Consider the following 22,316-nt stretch of genomic DNA (forward strand, 5'->3'; position numbering starts at 1 on the left):
AAAGGAACATGGTATTAAAGTGTATTAAAGAGTGCTGAAACATGCATTATTTCATGTGAGCCACCGATCAGACATAACATTAATGACACCAGCCTAATATTGTGTTGGTCCCCTTTTGCTGCTAAAACAGTCGTGACCCAACGAGCATTAACAGCATTAACGGATCGGACCACACAGACCAGCCTTCACTTCCCACGTGCATCAATGAGACTTGGCCACCCATGACCCTGTCGTCGGTTCACCACTGTTCCTTCCTTGAACCACTTTTAATAGATATTGAACACTGTAGACCAGGAACAGACCACAAGAGCTGCAGTTTTAGAGATGCTCTGACCCAGTCATCTCACCATCACAATTTGGCCCTGGTCAAACTCACTAAAATATCATTTTAGCAATTATTTCAGTATCTATACACAATTCAGTCTTAACATATAAGTTAGAATAGCCTTTATTTGTCACAAATACATTACAGCACAGTGTAATTTGTTCTTTGCATATCCAAGCTTGCTCAGAAGCTGGGGTCAGCCATGATACAGCACCCCTGGAGCACAGAGGGTTAAGGGCCCAAGAGTGGCAGCTTGGCGACACCAAGGCTTGAACCCCTGACCTTTCAATCAGTAGCCCAGCACCTTAACCACTGAGCTACCACTCCCCAAATGGTATATGAAATCATATAGGTGATTTCATAGCTGTATCCATAATTGAGGCGCTTTCATTCCATGAGAGTTGAGCCTCATGCAAATGAACAGTCTGTGAATCAAGTTCATGGTCTGACTCAACACCTGCTTTTGGGAATTGTGCACATCCAATAATCCAGATATAGGACTGAGAAATACTAGTAATATTAGTGTAGCAGCAAATCTAGGGTTAGGGTTAGGGTTATTTTAAAATTTAGAATTTTTTAAAATCGTAATTTTATTAAAGATGTCATGGTCAGTGCATTGCATTGCAGCCAGTGGGTATGTACTTCTTTTTTCAATACACTTTTGAATCACGTGAGAACATTTGTGAGAAACTGATTCACTGTGGGATTGCCCAGTTCCCCTCTTGGGCAATTATACAAGAAAATGTTTTAGGTATTCGATCCTGTGCCAAAGGAAAGATTCAGCTTCATTTGATTAAGATGGCCATAATATCTGCATCTACTGCTGCTGAGCTTCTTTCTAAAAACCCATACTGACAATCAGACCCATCAGAAGGCAAGCTGGCAGCGCTCTCAGTCAGCCTGGGCACATTATTCAAGTTAAGAGAGTGAGAAGCAGCCACTGAGGATACTGTACATCAGGGCATGTTTCTGTATATGAGGCAGCTATAGTAAGCTCCTCTATACATCACTGTGCTGTTGCATTGCAGCTAATAAACAGCAAATGGCAACCGTGACCTTCTTCTTAGTGACTGCTCTTTATCTTACCCAGATGATTAATACTGAATAGTCAGAAATATTCACATAGCCTGTGAGCTTCCTGCATCCATATCGGCATTATTTTATGTTTCAGCTTTGATCTCACTGTACCTAGTAATGTTTCCTTGCAGCTATTTAACGGGGTTTTACATTTCTTCTTTTATACAATTCAAACTTACCAAATTTTTTTTTTTACGTATTTGTTCTATTTCCATTTACTTTACTTTTATTTATCCAAGACTGAAGTGTTGCCACACTTGGCTGTGTTTTGGGTGCACACATTGACGTTAAAATGTTTTGGGGTCAGTGGTTCAGCCTGATGTAATGAGGCTCCACTTCAGTAAAAAAGGGGTACTCAGGAAAAGGAAAAGTGGTTTAGAACAACAAAAAAATGAATCATTTTAAAAGAATCTTTGAGGAAGTCTCCTTTCAAATAAGGCACAGCTACACTATATGGTCAACAGTATTGGGACACCTGACTTTCCCAGCCATATGTAGTGGAACTGGAACTGGAACGCTGACTGCACCCCAGGCCTCCTCACCTCATCTACATCAGTACCTGACTAATACCCTTGTGGCTTAAGAAGCACAAATCTCCATAAGCACACCCTAAAATCTAATGGAACATCTTCTCAGAAGAGTGGAGGGGCGTATAAGAGAAAATTGGGACTAAATGTGGAATGCGATGCTCAGCAAGCACATACCATACTTATGACCAGGTGTCTGCAAACCTTTGGCAATAAAGTGTATAAATGCATCTTCTTTTAACAGGATACACTTTTATTAAATTTTTTTAATCGCGATGTGTAATATAGCTTTACAATAGACCATTATAGAACAGAGAGTTCGTGCTCACGATCAGTCATGAAAACCGACTCTCGGCTCGATGTGCGACGGCTGTGCCAGTAGGTCGGCTTGGGCTGATGACTGTAAAACAACATGACAACACAAGATGTCAGTGTTGTTCTGGGAAGCAGCAAGGCATCACAGAACTGTTTTACATGCACTTTATAATATCATATACCCTGTAGACGGTCTTGTACAATACTAAAATATAATAAAATAAAATTTAACAGAAATTTTGGGGTCATACTCTGTGTAGTAGGGTTCCCCTGAGTCACTGTAGGTCATTTCCCAGGTTTCAAGCCCTGCCCTCAGTAGTCCTCTTCTCTGCCTGCTCCCGTTCTCAAAGGCACTGCCGTCCCCTCCGCTGGAGTCACGGGACCGACTGGGGGATGATGTTGCTGCTGGGACACTGCTGGCACCTCCTGAGCCCCCTAAATGTGAAATAACAGATGGGGAAAGAGAGAATAAAATAAAATTAAAGACACGTAAAATCAGGGTTGACGTTTCTTGTGCGACTGTGCATCCGTGAAGACTCTGATTGTTCCTGGTGCTAGTGAGCAATTTTTCATTTGCAATTACATACATCTGAGCCAGGTCAGCATCGCCCCCTCTACACTCTGAACGGAAAGTATTTCCAATCCATATAAACAGATCACAAATGAAAGCCTACACTGTTGATTGGCTGCCATAGAATGGTTTGATCAATGGCTTTGTAAGGTCTGTGCCACCTCCCATGAGACAACCGGGCCAAAGCAGGAAAAGTGCATTGCACGACAAAACTAAAAGTGAACTTATGAAACAGTCGAATGGACAGTTTTAGCAGACCGTGGACTGAAGCGATATCCAATTACTGTTGCAAAGAGCTACATTTACTAAGGTTTCATTAAAACTATTTAGACATATTGTAATACTTTGAGAATAACTGCTTGGCCAGTAAAGAATCCATAGTACTGTATTTTCTCTAAATCATATAGAATTGTGTACAGCAAAATGAATAATATACAAAAAGATAAGGGTAAAGTTACTCATCAGGATTTTGGCTGTGTACTAAAGGTTTTCTCCCAGAACCTCAATCAACTGTAAATCCCATATCAGTCAAAATCCAATGACAGATTTGAAGGTCCTTCTCTTTTCCTGCGCTGCCCTGAGGAATACCTGGCATGCCTATACTTTTATTTCGACTTTTCTGAACTACATAAGTAAACTGATCTTTGAATTGCCTTCCTTTTCACTGATCTCAAATACACAGCTTGTCCTGCCACCCCTATCAATTTGACACCAAAATACAGAAAGGGAACAGGTTTCTGGTGGGCGAGGCTTTTTCCAAAACTCTGTTTGTACACTATATAATTCCTTGTTTTCACGATTTGTTGTATTGTAATGCTGTCCAAAAATATAGAATATTCAATGCAGCATGTAAACCCCAGCCATCATGAACTACTCAAAACACACTACCTTGTTCAGTTTGATAAGTGTGCACTTATAACTGATAAATACAGTTTGTTACCATAGCAATTGGCCACCTGACTTTTTCACAATTGAGAGGTGAAGATTCATTGTTGTGTGTTTTTCTTTTTTTTGATCTGTTACTTGATTGTGCTTGGGTTTAATACAGGTCATACGATGACACAGATTAAGATACAGCTAATAAATTGGATGTGAGTCTTTATGTAATGGAAATAGACTACTAAACCATTGTTATGGACCAAATTAAATATTTTACCTCGATCATCATCATTTCTGCTATAATAGTGTGCAATGTGGTGGTCCTGATTTAAATGTAAAGCAGTAATGACTAGGGGACTATTCTAGCAAATAAGAGCTTTGCTTTTTTTATGTTTTCTTTGAAACTTTGTTTTTCTCTTAAATAATGAATAAAATGTATTTTCTCTACTATATACACTAGATGAATGAATGTATTGGGACACCTGACCTTTCAAGCCATATGTGGTTCTTCCCCAAATTGTTTCAGCAATGTTGAAGGCGCACAATTTAATTGAACTTGTCTTCTAATGCTGTAGTATTACATTTTACCTTTACTTGGATTAGGAAACCCAAACCTGTTCCAGCATGACAATGCCCCTGTGCACAAAACTCTATTGCACCTCAGGCCTTCTTACCTCACCTACATCCACCTCGTGAAGATTATGGACCTATGAATGATCATGGAGAAGTAGATGCCGAGTGTTTAAAGGCCCTTGCATGGAGAAGCTGATGCTGGATCTATGATGATCACAAATGTTGAGCTTTTTATACCAAAGACTGTAGAAAGAACATCACTTATAATCTTATACTCCAGTACTCATGTTAGTTCTCTCTCTCCAGTGTTCTGTATTGTTGAAAGATTTATGATCAAACTCTTGATGTCACCCATATGAGGATGGGTTCCCCTTTGAGTCTGGTTCCTCTCAAGGTTTCTTCCTCATATCATCTAAGGGAGTTTTTCCTTGCCACAGTCGCCACGGCTGCTCATCAGGGACAAACGCACACCATTCACCTTCACTGTTGTTTTCTGTAAAGCTGCTTTAAGACAATGTCTGTTGTGAAAAGCGCTGTACAAATAAACTTGACTTGACTTGACTTGACATCAGTACCTGACTTTATTAACACCCTTGTGGCTGAATAAGCACAAATCTCTAAACACACCCGAAGTCTATTGGAACATCTATCCAGAAGAGTAAAGCTTATTATAGTAGCAAATGTGGACTAAATGTGTAACGGGATGTTTAAAAATCACACAGATCTTATGGTCAGGGTTCCACAAACCCTGTCTCTATATGGTGTATATGAATTCTGTTATATCATAGATCTTTTTTCTTAATCTTAAAGGTTCAACTGTTTTGTACCAACCAAACGGTAGAGTGTAAAATGTCAATGCAGACATAAACTTGAACATTATTACCTAAGACAAAAGGTGAACAACCATGCAGTGTCGCAAGTAATCTTGCCCAGTGATATCAAATTTATTCCAGGTTCATTAATTTAAACCATAAGCATCCCCAGCTGGGATCTGAACAGCTGCAAGCTGCCCCCTCAGTTCTAAGATAATTAGCAAGCTCCCAGTACAGACATAACCCATAAGCTAAACACACACACACAAATATTATGCTTTATTTGAGTACTTTAGGCGTGCTTGCTGAATCTTGGCATAAGGTGAAATTCAGTAAAACACGGTTCTGTGCACACGTTCTGATTAGCAAAACTGTAATACACCTAATGTACTACACGTAAGGCAATCTACTATAATAAATATTATTAGTATTACGTCTTGCTTTAGTCTCGTCTTAAAATAGCTTCTCCACTGAATGTATAGTTTTGTGCATGGTCTGGCAATGAAAGGTAGCAGTCAGTAGCATTGACAAATTAATCGTAACTCGAATTTTAAGAGAAAAACATGCAGTGATGCACATTATAGAGAAACGAACCGATGTAGATTTATTTGTGACAGGGTCCAAGTGACTACAGCATTTGTTTTTTTTGTTTGGTTTGTTTAATCAAACTATCAGTGAAGCTACACATTCTCTAAGTAGCTCACTTCAGTATAAAAACAGAAAGCCACAATCTTATTATAGACCCCAAAGCCTCAGTCAGCATATTCATAACCTTTTCTCTGAAATTAAATGTCAGTTAGGCAGCCGTTAGAGGCTTTAGCGTTTTATTGGCACCACATAGCAGTTATTGATTTGTGTGTTTAAAGCTGAATAACTAAACAATACGCAGAGAACAAAACATAACAGTTGTGTAAAAGCATTTCTGCCACTGTAATATTTCGCTTGAGGAAAAACTGGGGTAAATAAGTTATCTGACGAATTTATATAAACCAGCAAATGTGTAAAGAAAGATAATGTTAGCTCATAACTAACAATTCTTGGATGCTAAGATGTGATAGATTTGTTTGCTAGCTACCTTATATACAGAAAATGAAGGCAAGTTGGTAGCTATGCATAACAGGTAGCTATCTGACAAAGATGCCCTTTACAAATGACCCATGAGTGCTACCAAGAGCATGTATCCTCATGTTGACATAATTAACACAAAAGGCAATCACTATTTAAGTTTATTATAGTAGCTACAGTATTTAATTTTAATACTCTAAGCTTATGGCTAATCTATACTGGTTCTGCTTGCTGGATTTTGAGTTGTGAAATACTGATCCACGAAGACATGGATTACATGGTCTGCAGTGAAAGATCTTGAATGACCTGCTATAGAGCTCCAATCCCAACCATACTGAACACCTGTGGGATGAACTGTAATGCTGGTGCACCCCCAGTCCTACTCAACCTACATCAGGGGTGTCCAATCTTTTACACAAAGAGCCGGTGTGGGTGCAGGTTTTCATTCTAACTGAGCTTGTGCCAACACCTGGTAGTCATTAAAAATGAAAATCATTTGCTTGCTTCAAATGAAAACCTGCACCCACTGGACACCTCTTCCCTATATCAATACCTGAGTTTACTAAAGCCCTTGTGGCTGAATGAGCACAAATTTCCAAAAGCGCACTCTAAAATCAAGTGGAACATTTACCTAGACGAGTGGAGGTTATTATAACAGTAAACTGGGACTAAATGTTAAATGGGATGTCCACAACACACATACCAATCTTATGATCTTATGGGGAGGTGGTAGAATAGTGGTTAAGGCATTAGCCTTTGGATCCAAACAGTTCAAATCACAGCTACAACAAGATGCCCCTCCAGGGCCCCTGAACAAGGCCCTTAACCCCACAGCTGCTCAGTCGTTTGAATGAGATAAATGTTAGTCACTCTGCATACGGGTGTCTGCTGAATGCCATAACTATAAAGTATAGTTTTGGGGAGGTGGTCGCTTAGTGGTTAAGGCATTGGAGTTTGGATCTGGGGGCTATAAGTTTAAATCCAAGCCACACAATGCTGCCACTGTTGGGCCCCTGAGCAAGGCCCTTAACCCAATAAGGGCGTCTGCCAAATGGAGTAAATGTGAATGATCATGTGTCGACAAACTTTAGTCCATATAGTGTATGTGAATGACAATTTAATCATAGTATAACAAAAATATTATGAATGATAAATGTTTACGTACTAAATTGTAAAGAATTAAAATTTTGCATAGCAGCCAGATTGGCTTTAAAAGGCTTTCGCTATTAATAATAATTCTACTATTGAGTAATTAGAGTGGTATTAATAGCAACACAGGGATTCCTACAGTTTATTATTACACACCTATCTCTATGATCCTGCGTTGTTCTCCATATTTCCTTCCCTACCTGATAGCCCAGAGTCTCCCTCACTGTTGTACCCTTCCTCTGCCGCTTTCTCCAGGTTACTGAGGGATTTGCTGCGTGTGCGGAAGTTCCTCAGAAGCTTGCAGTGCTCCTGGTAAGTGATGGGGGGGCTGTCAGGGCCGATGTGGATTGGTCGAGGGGTTCCGTAGTAGTTCCCTAAGGAAAGAATGATGGCGGAGAAGAGGTGCTACTGGTTGATTTACCACTGGAACCTTTAATACAGTCGCATAACTATAATGGCTTTTCACCTCATGCATCAAAATAAAATGGTTCAAAAGCGAATATATACTGCACAAGGGAATAACAATCATACTTTTGATCGATATCAACACACACATGCAGAAACTGCAGGTTTCCAGGTTCTTAAATCATATCAGTCATGTTGGTGATACCATGCATTTATTCAAACATTTAAATTTTTTTTAATGCAGACTCAAGGTATCTGATATTTCTAGTAGTAGCTAATCAATAAAAAAAAGTACAGCGGTAGCAGTTTTTTTTCTTTTTCTACAAACCATTATGCTCCAAAAAGAAACAGAATCACAATGAAAGCAGGCCTATGATGTTGTACAGTATTTTTATCCCAGGACTGCATATTCGGTCTTTCTTGTGCTCTTGCATAATGCTGATGATTTATTGACAGAGCAACTTGCTAGCAAAGCATAAATCACGGCCTGGGCTCGTCTGACAAGGTGAGAATGACGTTTATGGTGCTGAGTAAATGCTGCAGCATCTTTTATGCTAATACGTCTGACTCTCCTAATCAGGGGAGGGAGGTGATTCTGCCCCAGAGAGCCATAACTCACCTATATTCCCTGTGAGCGCTACAAGGCCGATAACACCGGTGCTGAATATTAAATTGCTTAAAGGCTTGAGAATTCATCGCTATATATTACTATCAAATATTAAAAAAGCTTTAGAATGTGATAGTGGGACTGCCGTTGCACGGAGGTGGACCAAAATGGACGATCGGGGCTATTGCAGAGTGGTGGCAGAAATATAACAATGTGTTGCTATTAAAAAATTATACTACCGGTGGACGTCTGAGAGATAATGGAAATGGCTAATTAATTTATGGGTCACTTTAGTTTGAAGTAAGCACGCTCATTATATAAGGATGCAAGGTGAAGAATGAAGCCTGCGTCAAGAAAAACTTTTATGATGTCACCTTTACAACACTACAAACTCGTGCACCGATTTTGTTTTCAGCAAAGGTCTTCTAAGTACGGTTTCGAAAAGACGGTGCCATGTCTTGAATCAAAATGACTGACCTTTGAATTTCCCACTCTCCAGCAGAGCTCCTGACTCCTCTAGAGAGAAGAACTCCTCGACAGACACAAAGTTATAATCCACTCCTGAGATCTCGCCGACTCGAGGCTGTCTGGTCGTACCTACGATTTACATATAAAAAAGGTAAAAAAAATTCTGAACAGAGATAAACATATCTGTATGTGTGTGTGCATGTGTAGGTGTGTGTGTGTGTAGGTGTGTGTGTATGTATGTGTGTGAACAAATGAATAATTTACACCTTTATCCTTTTACCACCTCCACTCTGAACTTCACATTTTAAAGTCTACAGAATACTGAAATGTTGTGGTGCTCATTATAATTTGCTCATTGGTTTCAGTCATATGGCTCCAATTATATTGATCCATATCATATACTTCCAGTTTTATTGATCCAGACGATATAGTTTCAATTATACTGATCCTAATGTCATGTAAAACAAGCATTTTTTAGTAATCCCATAAAAAAAGCTGATAAAGTATATACTGACTAATGATTTAAAAGCAACATCTGGTACTTGAATAATGCTAGCAGCGATCCAGCTAGTCGGGATAAGAGGAGGATTATTTGACATTTGTGCATATGCATAGACCCTGTCATTTTTATTGAGGTTAAATGATGCTCGGAAACCTTCTTTGTGGCAGTAAATACACAATAAACAACCACAGATTTATCAAAAATAGCCCAATTAAGCATCAAACTAAAATGATTACACATCCTACAGCATTTTTCACTCTCTTCCCCGTGACTGTCAGGTAAGCGGGCTTGTAATGACAACGCCGCAAATGGTCCAGACCAATCATGCTGTTCAAACACCTACATTCTGACATGTCCTGTCGTCTCTCAGTGGACATCTACAGGGCCTGAACGGTTACGCACTGTCATTCCATCAATCTTCCATTCCATTATACACCTTACTGTCTGACACACACACACACACACATTCACAATCCCTCACAATTCAAAATCGAATTAAGTTCCTTGATCATCTTGGTTTTATTTGTTCTCTTCGCCCCCGAGGTGCTCTATTCTCCGCTTTATTAGGTTGTCTGTGTGTGTGTGTGTGTGTGTGTGTGTGTGTGTGTGTGTGTATTGACATATTCAGCTCACATAACCAGAGGCTCAGTTTTTTTCTTCGACCAAGCTGCCTGTCACCCCTCCCACCACATGTCAATCATCACATGTCCAGAAGCTATTAGAAAAAGGGGAGAGCACTGTGATGGGTCATCTGTCCAATAATCTGAGTGACCCCAAGGGTGAATGTGTGTGTGTGTGTGTGTGTGTGTGTGTGTGTGTGTGTGTGTGTGTGTGTGTGTGGTGGATACGACTTATCCACCACACGAGACATTCTCATGTAGAAGCACACTGTCTGCTTGAATATTGATTAATGGAATGTTAGAAAATAGAAATGTCTGTAATTATCATTATTTAGTAGCTTTATCAATAAGTAATGACGTGGCTGCGGGGGTCAAAAGTAAAACGCCTTCCCTGTAAAAGGAGACATATGACACCACTTTGCACTTAAGCCTTAATGGGATCTCCATGACAACATCTAGTTAGAGCAATCACTCACTGTCCAAAGTCTGTTGGAAATAACATTGTCTCGCGTTGCTGAAGAATTCATTTCCGTCTAACGTATAAAAGTGGAACAGAGCCTTTAAGATCTTAATGGTCATCACAAACTCTTTATATATTATCAAATTACCTTTGGAATCCACATATTCAACACAACAAACCGTATAATAAAGATGGACATAAATACATTACATACTGTAAGGTGAAATCAATATTTAATCTTAATCAAGCCCACTTTTAGTCTTCTGAACGAAATCATTTCCTCTTTTTTCTCTGTCTCTGTGCTTCAGACAGCCACGTTTTATCCCGCAGCAGGGTCTTTACGCCATATTGGGCTTGTGAAACCTATCAGAAAAATGTGTGTGTGCTACGGTGAACTTCTTTCCCGATCAAAGAATTCTATTTCCCGCTGGCCCAAGTTTCATGCAGGCTTTTTGAGATGTTGACGAAATTTTCATCCTTCAGCCATTAAACAAACCAAATCGTTCACAACATCAGCTCGGGTGGGCGACCAGTGATTTATCTTTACTGCCCAGTTTAGCTTCTGTAGAGTTATTATTGCAACTGTTAGTTAATAAATGCATACTGCAAGCACTAATTGCCCAATGGAACAGGAATCATGCTGCCCCATGCACAAGGAGGGGGGCATAGACAGGACAGTTAATGGGGTTGCCAGATTAGGATAGTTTAATAATATTGCACAGCTGCTAAGATCTTGTTTTAAAGCAAAATGAGCAAAATCTAATAGATTTCTGAAAAAGCAAAGTGTAAATGAATATAGTATGTTTACATTCACATTTACAGCATTTAACAGAGATTTAAATCAACACTGGTTCACTGGGTTGCAGACTTAGGGTTCCATCAGGAACAGATTCCTCTGTTGAGAGGAATTATAGCAAAACCTTTTTTAAACAAAGACAAAACAAACAGGAAAAAAGTGCTAATTAAATGTTTCCGAAAGAGAAAGGTCTTCACCCATCGTTTGAAAATAGGCAGTGACTCAGCTGTTCAGCATCTAGGAGAAAGTTCATTTCACTACCTATGTGCCAGAACAGAGAAGAGTCTTGACGTATTCCTACCTCTTTCCCTGAGAGCAAATGGGACAGGTCGAGTTTAAAGGTGTTTCTTTTTCTCTCTAATACCAACATTTTGTAGCCTGGATTCTTTTGTGTGTTTTTTCATCTTGTAACTGGACTGAAAATGTAGCTAAAACCTGGCTGTGGAAATGTGCTTTTCTGTCTTTGATTCACATACTGTAAAAATGGTAGTGGGCTAGACTAGTGGTTCAGGCATTGGATCTGGTGGTCGTGTGTGTTCGAGTCCCAGCCACACCAGTCTACCACTCTTGAGCCTTTGAGCAGGGTCCTTAACCCCCCATGGGTGCTCAGTTGTGACAATGGGGATAAAGTACTCTGCCCAGCTGCGAAATGAGGAGGTTTGGCGTTGGACTAGTAACCTGACGCCGTAACAAAACTGCTACGGAAACGGCAAATAAGCCATCAGGCCCTTGCTGCCCAATGTGCCTCATGGTGCAGGAGGACTACAAAAATAATGGTGCCATTAAGGCACACTTGCATTACAAACACAATTGACAGTGTGCTAAGTAAGTATATGCTTTTAGGTTTAATTTCCTGTCACAGTGTAACCCTGAAAATTCACTTGATAGCAGCCTAATGCATGCGGCCTCTGTGCGATCGCCTCTCGACTCTTAATTTCGCTTGAGGCTGCATCATTACAAATGTCATCCTGCCTCACCAACATATTCAACAAGTTTAGATCCAGCTAAAATAAGAAAGTGTTTCTATGAGTCTACCTTACTAACACATTAGTGTTTGCAAGTGAGACATTGACAAAACACTCCTAATTTATCCTATTTATACTCTTCTGTTATACGACAAACCATTTAGAGAGAACAAATGCATTTGTACATAATCTATTGTCTGTGGAGTAATTTAAGCACGTAACCATGGAAGCCACTTTCCAATAAAATTCCACTGCATGCATTGTTGATAAAAACCTGCTACTTAATTTGCTTCTAATCTGTTGATGCCCTACTTTCATGTAAATGAGAATGGGTTAACACTATTATCTCTCTCTCTCTCTCTCTCTCTCTCTCTCTCTCTCTCTCTCTCTCTCTCTCTCTCTCTCTCTCTCTGTCCACTATTCTTTAACCTATCTAATGGATTCAGTTTATTGGTTTAATGGATGAACCCTAATTACATTAATGCATCCACTTCTCATTCATTGTGAAAGAAGTTAGGATTTATGAACAAATAACATGTGAGTGAGAGGGATGGGGGAGGGAAGATTAAATGAACCATTAACCACGGCAGGGAAGAGAAATGGCTGCACTCGAACATACAGTATGCACAGTAATGGCCTGCTTACTCGCATGTTTCACGCGGGCATTTAGTATCAACAATCCACAGATTAATGGGAGCTCTAATGTGACCGCTTAATGAATCTTGAGAATGGGATTCAGCACTTTATACAGCAACCTGATTTTATGTGATACCAACCTTATGGAACATGAAGTATATGGACAAATCTATTGGGGTGTCTGGTTTTTCCGGCTATATGTGGTTCTTTCCCAAGCTGTTGCCACAAAGTTGGAGGCACGCAATTGTATAAGATTGTATAGTATAATTTTCCCTTAACTTGAACTAGGAGACCAAAACCTGTTCCAGCATGACAATGCTTCTGTTCGCAAAGCCAGCTCCATGAAGATATGCTTTACATGAGTTGGAGTGGAATATCTTGAGTGGCCTGCTACTGAACTCTGACCTTAACCCTATTGAACACCTTTAGGATGAATCAGAACACTGACTGCACACCAGGCCTCCTCACCCTACAACAGGACCTGACTTCACTAACACCCCTGTGGCTGAATGATCTCCACAAATCTCCACAAGCACACTCCAAAATCTAATGGAACATCTACCCTTGAGTGTGGTGCTTATTTTCACAGCAAAGACTAAATGTGGAATGGGTTGTTCAAAAAGCACATATAAATCCACAAACTTTTGTCCATATAGTGTTACACAGTAGCATGATAATTACTTAGCCATTACTTTCCTAAGAGTTTCTATGGATATCTCCTTAATGTAAGAAACATCATATTTTATTCTCATTTTAAAACATTTTACGTAATTAAACACAAATATGGTACAATGATACTGAGGAAGATGGTCATTAATTTTCACTGACAATGATGGAACTATAATGAATAGGCATTCAGTGCCACCAGGATGAGGATGGGTTTTCTTTTTTGAGTCTGGTTCCTCTTAAGGCTCCTTACCATCTCAACTAATTTTTTCTTTGCCACTCTCACCACTGGCTCGCTCATTAGGGATACATTTCTAAGGGCTAATCTTAAAGATACATATGAATTGAAATTTTATAACCTTTTTATTTCTGCCAAGCTGCTTTGGGACAATGTCCATTGTTAAATGTGCTACATTTATGGCATTTGGCAGACAAGCTTATCTAGAGCGACTTACATTTATCTCATTCATACAGCTGAGCAGCTGTGGGGTTAGGGGCCTTACTCAGGGGCCCAGGAGTGGCAGCTTGGTGTTGCTGGGATTTGAACTCAAGACTTTGGGGACCAAAAACCAATGCCTAAACCACAAAGCTTCTTTAATTACTATCAATCATATGACAGAATATAAAATAATGCGCTCTTTTGAATAAATTATTTCTATCATTCAGTTGTTTTTTTATTAATAATCCAATTGCGTTTACTTAAATATGGAGAAAAACGATGTTTCGTGAATGAAAATGCCTTGTGTATGTTCCACAACATAATTGTGTACAATAATATAGTATTATACAATTATAAATATAAATGTACACAAAAAAATGCATTAATAAATTAAAATTTGTAATTGTTGGAAAAAAAATTATTTATTTTATTTTATTTTAATTTTCTTTGTAGGGGGGGCATTCTGCTACTCCATGGATTATTTCCCTATAACAAAATATCCTGTCGGGTTTAATTCCCTTTTTCCGTCTCCAAAGCAAACAATGTGATAGAGGTTTGGTTTTTCCTATTACGGTCTACTGCAACCCACCATGCACTGCATCCAATTTGTTTACACTGATCATACTGAGCCAATCGAGTCAGATCAGAGACGCCAGCCTTAGGCAGCTCTGCCCTTCTGTCTGCTTGGCTTAGTGGAAACTAACATTGCCTTTGGTACATTCTGACAAAAAAAAACTCAGTTTCACTACTATGGTTAAAGGTCTATGTATGCTGTTAAATTAGTCATTGCTGAAAGTGTTTGTGTACCATAGCCACTTATATTAGCAGTATCCTGAATCACATGTGCTTTAAAATCCAGTTCCTATCACTTAACATCCATTCCTCCAAAACCCATGAGGTAAAAGTGTCACTGCAATACAAACAACAGATTAGATTTTTCCATAATAAAATCTGACGTGCAGCTGTGATTTAAATACATTTCCTGAAAAAACAAGTGCTTTTTTTTCCCCGACAGGCTAAATTTAGTACTGTAAAGAGATGCTATACATGCGCTGAAGCATGCAGCTGCGGTGAAAAAGACATCTGCCCTGCTTCACCACATCTCCATTCCCGCGTAGACGGGAAGCGACGACCCCTGAGAAAGTCCTTGTCTGGATTTTGGCAATTCTCATACATGTACACATCGAGTGTGTTTAGATCTCGGCAATACGAAATTACAATGTCTGGGTTTTTTTTTTTGTTTGTTTGGTCCCGTATTATCTGTTTACAATCTGTGGTTTATATGTCAGCTAGTTTATGAGATAAATGCTTATTATTCTTGGATTTGTGGGTAATAGCAGAAAGTGAGCAGAAGGTAATGGGAAAGATAGTAGGAAATATAGAGACAAAGATTTATCCGTTTTCTGTCTATATATTCATGTATAAACTGCAGGGAGGGAAATTTAGGCTATGCACCTCAAAACTCATCTTGTGTGTCTGTCTGTGTGTGTGTGTGTGTGTGTGTGTGTGTGTGTGTGTGTGTGTGTGTGTGTGTGTATAAAGCGTTGACTCTGGTAATCTCTGGTCTATGCTGTGAAGTAGGTCATTTTGCCCACCATCTTCCAAGCCCTAAATTTTTTTTTTGCTTTGAAAGACACACACACACACACACACACACACACACACACACACACACACACACACACACACAAACACACACACACACACGCACACACAATGAGTTTTTTGGTACATAGCCTAAATTTTTCTCAAAGTAGTACACAAACACACAATGCACACACCCACACACACATAGACGCACATGCACACTCACAAAGTTGACAAAGTAGTTATTAATCATTTAACTATTTCAATAATTGTTTTAATATAGTCAAAATATTAAAGGTCAATGCTCTAGATCTGACCTAGCATTTAAACTAGATTAGCGTGTCTAATCCAAACATGAGTAAGGTCTCACTTCAGCTTTCTCTACTACTGATCAGGCTCCTTTTACCATGTACTGTCTAATCGTTTACTCTTCTACTAGTACACTCAATAGACAAATGTTTGTAGACACCTAACCATAGGATTGGTGCTTTTTGAATATCCCATTCCACATTGAGTCTCCATTTGCTGTAATAATAACCTTGGAAGATGTTCTATGAAGATTTTGGAGTGTACTTGGGTCTGGAGACCTGGGGTGCAGTCAGCATTTCAATTCATCCTAAAGGTGTTCAGTAGGGTTAAGTTCAAAGCTCCATAGCAGGCCACTCAAGATCTTCCACTATACTATTAAACTATATCTTCATGGAGATGCTTGGTGAACAGGGACATTGGCATGCTGGAACAGGTTTGGGTCTCCTAGTTCAAGTGAAGGGAAAATGCTTCCAGATACAAAGACATCCTGTACAAGTGTGTGCTTTCAAAAGTTTTGGTAACAGTTAGGAAAAGAACCACACAAAAGTCAGGTGTCCTAATACATTGTCCATAAAGTGTAACTATGAACCAAATCTATATGAACTGCTTTCATAGCAAATGAGAAATTATCAGGGACAAGAATTTTGTTATGTTCTAATATATGTGAGTGAGTGGATAGATATTCATAAATATGTCCAATGCTGTGAATACTTTTTGAAAGGGAAAAATTGGACGCTAAAAGCAACAACACAGTGTACCTCAAAACCGAAGAGGAGGCAAACTATCATTACTTTTATACTCCAGGGTTTAAAAGTTAAAAAAAAAAAACACTGAGAATTGCTTTATTTTTTGTCTATTCTCAGAAAAGTTTCTGCCCTGTCATCCTAATATCACGAGTTCAAATCTTGACAATGCCACGGCTATTCGTGGCTGGTAGTCTAGAGCGCAAAATTGGTCTTTGGATAGGAGGGCTGGTTATTCTCTCTCCCCTATCAATCAGTGTGACAGTAGCTAGAAAGCGGTCCAGTCCAGAGCAGCAGTCCAGAAAGATACAGTAGCTTTCTACATGTGTCTTGTGTTTTAACTTTCACTCCTCCCTATTTGATAGTTATTGTGTGGGAGAAAAATGGAAGAAAAATCCAAAAACGAAAAAAATGACAAAAAATATACTTTAGTTCTTGTCGGTAGCTTTGGCATCTTTGGTGATTTGGTGATGACTTTCTCAAGTCTATTTCATTCTAATGAGTATCACACATACATAACAGATGCAGTGTATTATTACTACATTTGTGGGACAGATTTTCTCCCATTTTTTGCTCTTTCAGCAAAAACGTAGCGAATCTCGACAGTGACATCCATGCATGGAGTTCCACTGAGGCGTGTGAAGTCAGCCTGCTGCATCGTTTCAAGCTTTCAAGTCTTTTAAATAACTTTACACCCTGAGACTTAACCTTTGCAGGTTTTCTAGCTATTGCTCATGCTTTTTATGCTTCATGAGTGATAGGGAGTTGTTATCTTTTGCTCCTGAACTATGGAATTCACCAAATTTGTGATGCGCTAAAATTAATATAAATGTGAAAACATGAAAGCAAATGGAAAAGTGAGATCAAAGGAGTTGGACTTCTCCTGTTTCGCATTTGTCAGAACTCAAAATATATGATATAGTCACGAAATCTAATCTACTGATACGTGTTCATAGACACGAAATATCCCTTTTTTGTCGTGGGACGACATTCTACGTAATGTATTTCAATAGGAAGTAATTTTTGGCGCCTCCGCCAAAGTTTTCTTTCTGCCACTGGATACCACAGACGCTGTATTGTTTTTTTTTTCTTATTTGTCTTTTGATTTTTTCATCTTCAATTACCATTACTTAACATTTAAGCAGGAGATTTTATCCTTGTTATTATTGCTTTATATTCTGTAAGCTACTCACTATTATAAACGATCGTTAGTGGTCCTTCCAGTCAAATTACAGTAACTATATTCTCCTGGTTAATTAAGGAGACTGCATAAATTAGAGACACATTTATTACATTATTACATTTCTTATATTTTCTGCCTTATTCTTTGATAAAAATGGGGAAAAAAGATTACATTTCTGTCAGCATTACCCATGATCCTCCGCCTCCGTTGCTACGTAGACTGAGGAAGTCATGATGAGTGACACGAAAAAAGAGCAAAATTTGTGTACATGAACACGAATCAATAGATGAAAGTTTGTGACTATATCCGGAAATGCCGTGAGACTGAACTACATCGACTTTAATTACAGATTTTTTCATAGCAGATAATCCAAATCTGCCTCATATTAATGCGAAAAGTCAAAATATTAACCAAAAGATTATCAGGGATAATCACAGGCAAGACAGAGAAAGAGAGAGCGAGAGAGTGAGAGAGTGAAAGAGAGATATGTGTTGGAAACGTGTAAAAGAAAGAATGTTTAAAGGAAGCAGGTGTGAAAAAGAATGACAGGGACCGTGAAAAACCGAGCTCATCCTCAGCTCCGGCTCTTAAACTGCTGCTGTTCGCTGCAAAAACGCGCAAACTCGCTTTCTCTCTCTCTCTTTTTCTTTCCCTTGTCTTCTTCCTTTTCCCTGCTCGCTTTGCACTGTGTTACTTCTACAAAGGTGTCAGTGGCGGCTTCCAGAAGAACGGATCTCACACCAATTTAAACTAGTTTCAAGGTGGCAGTTGTACAGTCTCCTAGTCTGTATGCATGCGATACTATGTATTCGAAGCATGACTCGTGCGTGTCATAGACAGTATATACTTTTTCATACAAATGTCATCATGTGAAACTGAGCTGAAAGCAGCTGTTAAGAGTGATAATAAGACGTGAGTATTATGGAGTGTCTTAGTAACACTAAAACATGCTTCTTCATGTATCTATGTCTCTGTGAAATGTATTTACTTCTGTGTGAGTGTGTGTGTGTGTGTGTGTGTGTGTGTGTGAGAGAGAGAGAGAGAGAGAGAGAGAGAGAGAGAGAGAGAGAGAGAGAGAGAGAGAGAGAGAGAGAGAGAGACTCACATGGAACTGCACGCAGATAAAGGTTTTCCCGTATGACCTGTTGAAGCTGACTGTCCATGCACCCAGGTGTGAAACATTTACTCAGGTACAACCTCAGATCCTTACACAGTGTTGAGTCTGTAAAAAAAATGGAGAGAAAGAGAAAGGGTGTCAAGTACAAATCATTAACATTTACTTTAAAATACACTTTCATTAATGAAAGGACACCGAAACATCCACAAAATCTCAAAAGCTATATGGTGACACAAATTGATCACCAAATAATTATTACATCTTCATATGGCCCAGTCCAAAAGGACTCAAAATCTAAACACTGCTATGCTGCTCATGCTACATGGTGTGGTCACAAATAAAGCTTACACACTACACAAGCTTTCACCTGGAGAGATATCTCATCATTCTGTGACAATAAACATTGAATGAACGTCGTCTTTTTTTTTGTGACTTATGTCAGGAGGAAAAACTGGCTGTAGTGCTTGTTTCTGCACTGTTTGTGTTGATGGAAACTAGTTATCTTAAAGAAAATCTGTCCTGATTGATTACTGCCTTTAAATATATATTATAGCAATAAGAATGACAAAGAGTTTTACGAAGGCGTTTTGGAAAGTTTCCCATATATATACAGAGAAACGTCGAAATTCTTGTCTGTAGTAATTGCACACGGGCACCATGGAGGCAGAGCAGGTAATGTTTCTGCCTCACAGCTCCAGAGCCTGATTCAATCCTGAGCTTTGGTTACTTTCTGCGTGTGGTTTTACATGTTCTCCCTAAGACCACCTCCAGGTTCTCCAAAAAACATTTCAGTAGGACCGCTGGCTACTTTACAATGACTCGATTAACGCTTGGTGCACTATAATGGACAGCCATTAATCCAGACACCGGATCCACAAACCCTGTCCAAGATAAAGTGGTTACTGAAGATGAATAGCACATAGGTTACAAAAGGCAGATTGTGATTACTGCTTACTGGCAGTGGTGGGCAATAACCAAGTAAATGCAATTCATTATTGTACTTAAGTAGCTTTTTCTTGTATCTGTACTTTACTAAAGTATTTTTATTCGGGGAGACTTTAACTTCACTAGATTTCAAAGTCAAATATCTTTCTTACTACAGTTTCGTGAAATCAGTCGTTCCTTTTTATTTATCAGCGAATAAAAACTTAACTGGTCAAACTGTTTTGGACTTGTTTTGATTGCCACTTGGTGGTTTCTACTTAGCACCTACAAACAGTTCAGCATCGGTTCAACAGCAAGCAGAACATTGTGAGAGTAATAAATGATGGAAGAAACTCCTGACTCGAACTTTCCACAACACCCGTGGCCTCATTTGTGCTTTAAGTAGTTGAAAAGAAGGTTTTAGGCACATGATCATTTCAGAAGATACCAATCAGTGTTTGACTTATTAACATCATTCTATTAATAGATTGCTGTGCCTATAGAAACATCAAAGTCTTTTCACATAAACTCTATTTCTACTTTTTGGCAAGTACACGGTTTGTATACTTCGTCCACCACTGCATACTGGTTAATGAGAAACATTCCAAACAAGTCCAAGTATGACCGACGTGGCACAAATACTTCTATCATGAGTGGGAACTAACATGTAAGTCCACTGTTTATAAGCCAGGACGTAATTTATGGTGCCTCGTCTATAAATGGAATAAAGACACAACCTACTCAGCAAAGCTACTCGATTTCTCTAAACTGTTCATTTCGACCGCAGTGCTTTATGGACCCTGGTGACAAGCCACTTGGTTGTTATCGATGACCCGCATCCCTCTCCCCTCTGTCAGAATGACAGACAGCGTCCGGCATGGGAAGGCCCCTCCCCTTTGCCGAGACAGCATAAGCTCTGCTGATAAAACATATTTCAAAGTGATAAGGGAGCATTAGCATCAGTCAGACACGCACATTCACACGTGCCGAAAATGTTGCACTCTCTGTCGTTCCTCGACATTTACAGTAGATGTGGCTGGTAAAACTTCTCTTAGGGTTCAACTTGCTCAGAAGCGATAAACTAGCGTCTAGTTCCATCTAGCTACAGAAAGCGTATGAATCCAGTTCTATTTGCTGTGTCTCAGAAACGAGCCTGTTAGATACATTTCAGCAGAGACAATACATATTGATCCACACAAAAATAGACAAACCAGATTTAGTACAGCAAAAAAATAAATGTTCCCTCTAACAGGACAGGTTTAGATGACAACCTGATACAGTGATAGCCTTGAACATAAAGACTGTATACTATATATACCATATTATCACATGCTCCTCAGTCAGTGATTATGTTCCAAAATGCTGTACATTCTAGATTAGATTATTTGCTCAACTTAAACTTTATAAAAAATACACCATGTTGTGGTCAATCTCAAACTAATTGTAAGGGCTAGAAAGGTGAGAGATGGTGATAGATTTATTCAGAGAGAGAAGGAGATAAAGAGGACCGCCGAGGAAGAGCTGGTAATCAATCTAAGCTGGAAGGGCAACGGGGAGTCACGGTCATGTGTAAAATATTGTTCTGCGCAAACATAACCGCTGCGAGAGCGTAAACGGCTTTGGTGTGAGATGAAGACGAAATCCTCCTAGTCACGTCACACTCCCGGCTAAACACACAGATGAAAGATTTACGTGATTGGTGCATTACCTGGTGTAACAGTCTTGATGCGGATAAGATGGGGGCAGGTGCTGAGCACTCCACGTACATCACCTAAGGTCATTCCCAGAACTGGTGTCCCGCCGATCTCCAAAATTATATCGCCAACTGTTATCCCACCTCCAGGCGCTGCTGTGACAAATGGAAACTCCCCATAGTCGGCACCACCGCCGATGGCCACTCCCAGTTCTCCCGAGCTGCCCAACAGAGGAACGAAGCTCTCCTGCACCTTAGAGCGCCAGTGCAACTTCTTCACGACCACCTTAGCCATGGCGATTGAACTAGGAGTAAAAAATATATGTTTGTGTTTAAATCAGTCAGCAATCTTAAAATAATATTATAGCCAAAAGCCAGGATTGCTAACCTTTATCTAAAATACAAAAGCCATGGGGTCAATGTCAGCCCAGTCCAGCTTTCTCATTTGCATGCGTTTTGCATGGTGCATGTGGGGCTTGGCAGACGACTCAGCAGATGTGCACTCTGCATGGGGTGGAATTAACACTGTCTGCACTTTATTCCTCCGAAGCTGTATAATTTATGATTCAGGAATACTACTTAGAATAAAAATACCGGTCACGTTTACATGATTTACTCTTCAGCTGGGTTTTAGAGTCGGCACAAATGCAAAACGTTTTCTTTAGTACTACGCTAAGCACCATGATACCAAGCATGGAAGGAAAAAAAATTCCATGACGGCAGTTGGATTTATTCTTAGGCGGGGGAAAAAACATTTATTTATTTATTTGTTTATTTATTTCATGAAATGCAATACAGGAAAAGTAAATGTCAAATAAAAAGAGCAACTATCTGCTTTAACATTCAGCATCTGTACATTTGGCGACTTTATTCCAGATGTTGTGTGAAGATATATGTAGGGAA

At 39.4% G+C, this 22,316-nt stretch overlaps 1 protein-coding gene and 1 long non-coding RNA gene across 10 annotated transcripts in view; one reads left to right on the forward strand and one right to left on the reverse strand.

The window, feature by feature from the left end:
- Nucleotides 1-22,316, forward strand: part of LOC310733489 — a 49,645-nt gene that overhangs the window by 25,865 nt on the left and 1,464 nt on the right. For all 3 annotated transcript variants that reach the window (XR_014535760.1, XR_014535761.1, XR_014535762.1), the window contains exons 4-5: nucleotides 7,549-7,605; nucleotides 8,805-8,924. This is a non-coding gene — a long non-coding RNA (uncharacterized lncRNA). The remainder of the gene's footprint in view (nucleotides 1-7,548; nucleotides 7,606-8,804; nucleotides 8,925-22,316) is intronic.
- Nucleotides 1-22,316, reverse strand: part of magixb (MAGI family member, X-linked b) — a 66,223-nt gene that overhangs the window by 22,831 nt on the left and 21,076 nt on the right. For 6 of the 7 annotated variants that reach the window (XM_083554723.1, XM_083554726.1, XM_083554727.1 and 3 more), the window contains exons 2-7: nucleotides 21,429-21,718; nucleotides 18,785-18,901; nucleotides 8,783-8,902; nucleotides 7,494-7,667; nucleotides 2,496-2,679; nucleotides 2,259-2,329 (exon numbers count right to left, since the gene is read on the reverse strand). In XM_083554723.1, the coding sequence (XP_083410849.1) occupies nucleotides 2,259-2,329; nucleotides 2,496-2,679; nucleotides 7,494-7,667; nucleotides 8,783-8,902; nucleotides 18,785-18,901; nucleotides 21,429-21,708 (946 nt within the window). In that variant the 5' untranslated portion in view covers nucleotides 21,709-21,718. Of the gene's footprint in view, nucleotides 1-2,258; nucleotides 2,330-2,495; nucleotides 2,680-2,831; nucleotides 3,049-7,493; nucleotides 7,668-8,782; nucleotides 8,903-18,784; nucleotides 18,902-21,428; nucleotides 21,719-22,316 lie in introns of those variants that run through there. The other variant, XM_083554725.1, reaches the window with a different exon arrangement.

The sequence above is a fragment of the Silurus aristotelis genome, assembly GCF_946808225.1.
Source record: "Silurus aristotelis genome assembly, chromosome: 11".
NCBI classification, from domain to species: Eukaryota; Metazoa; Chordata; class Actinopteri; order Siluriformes; family Siluridae; genus Silurus; species Silurus aristotelis.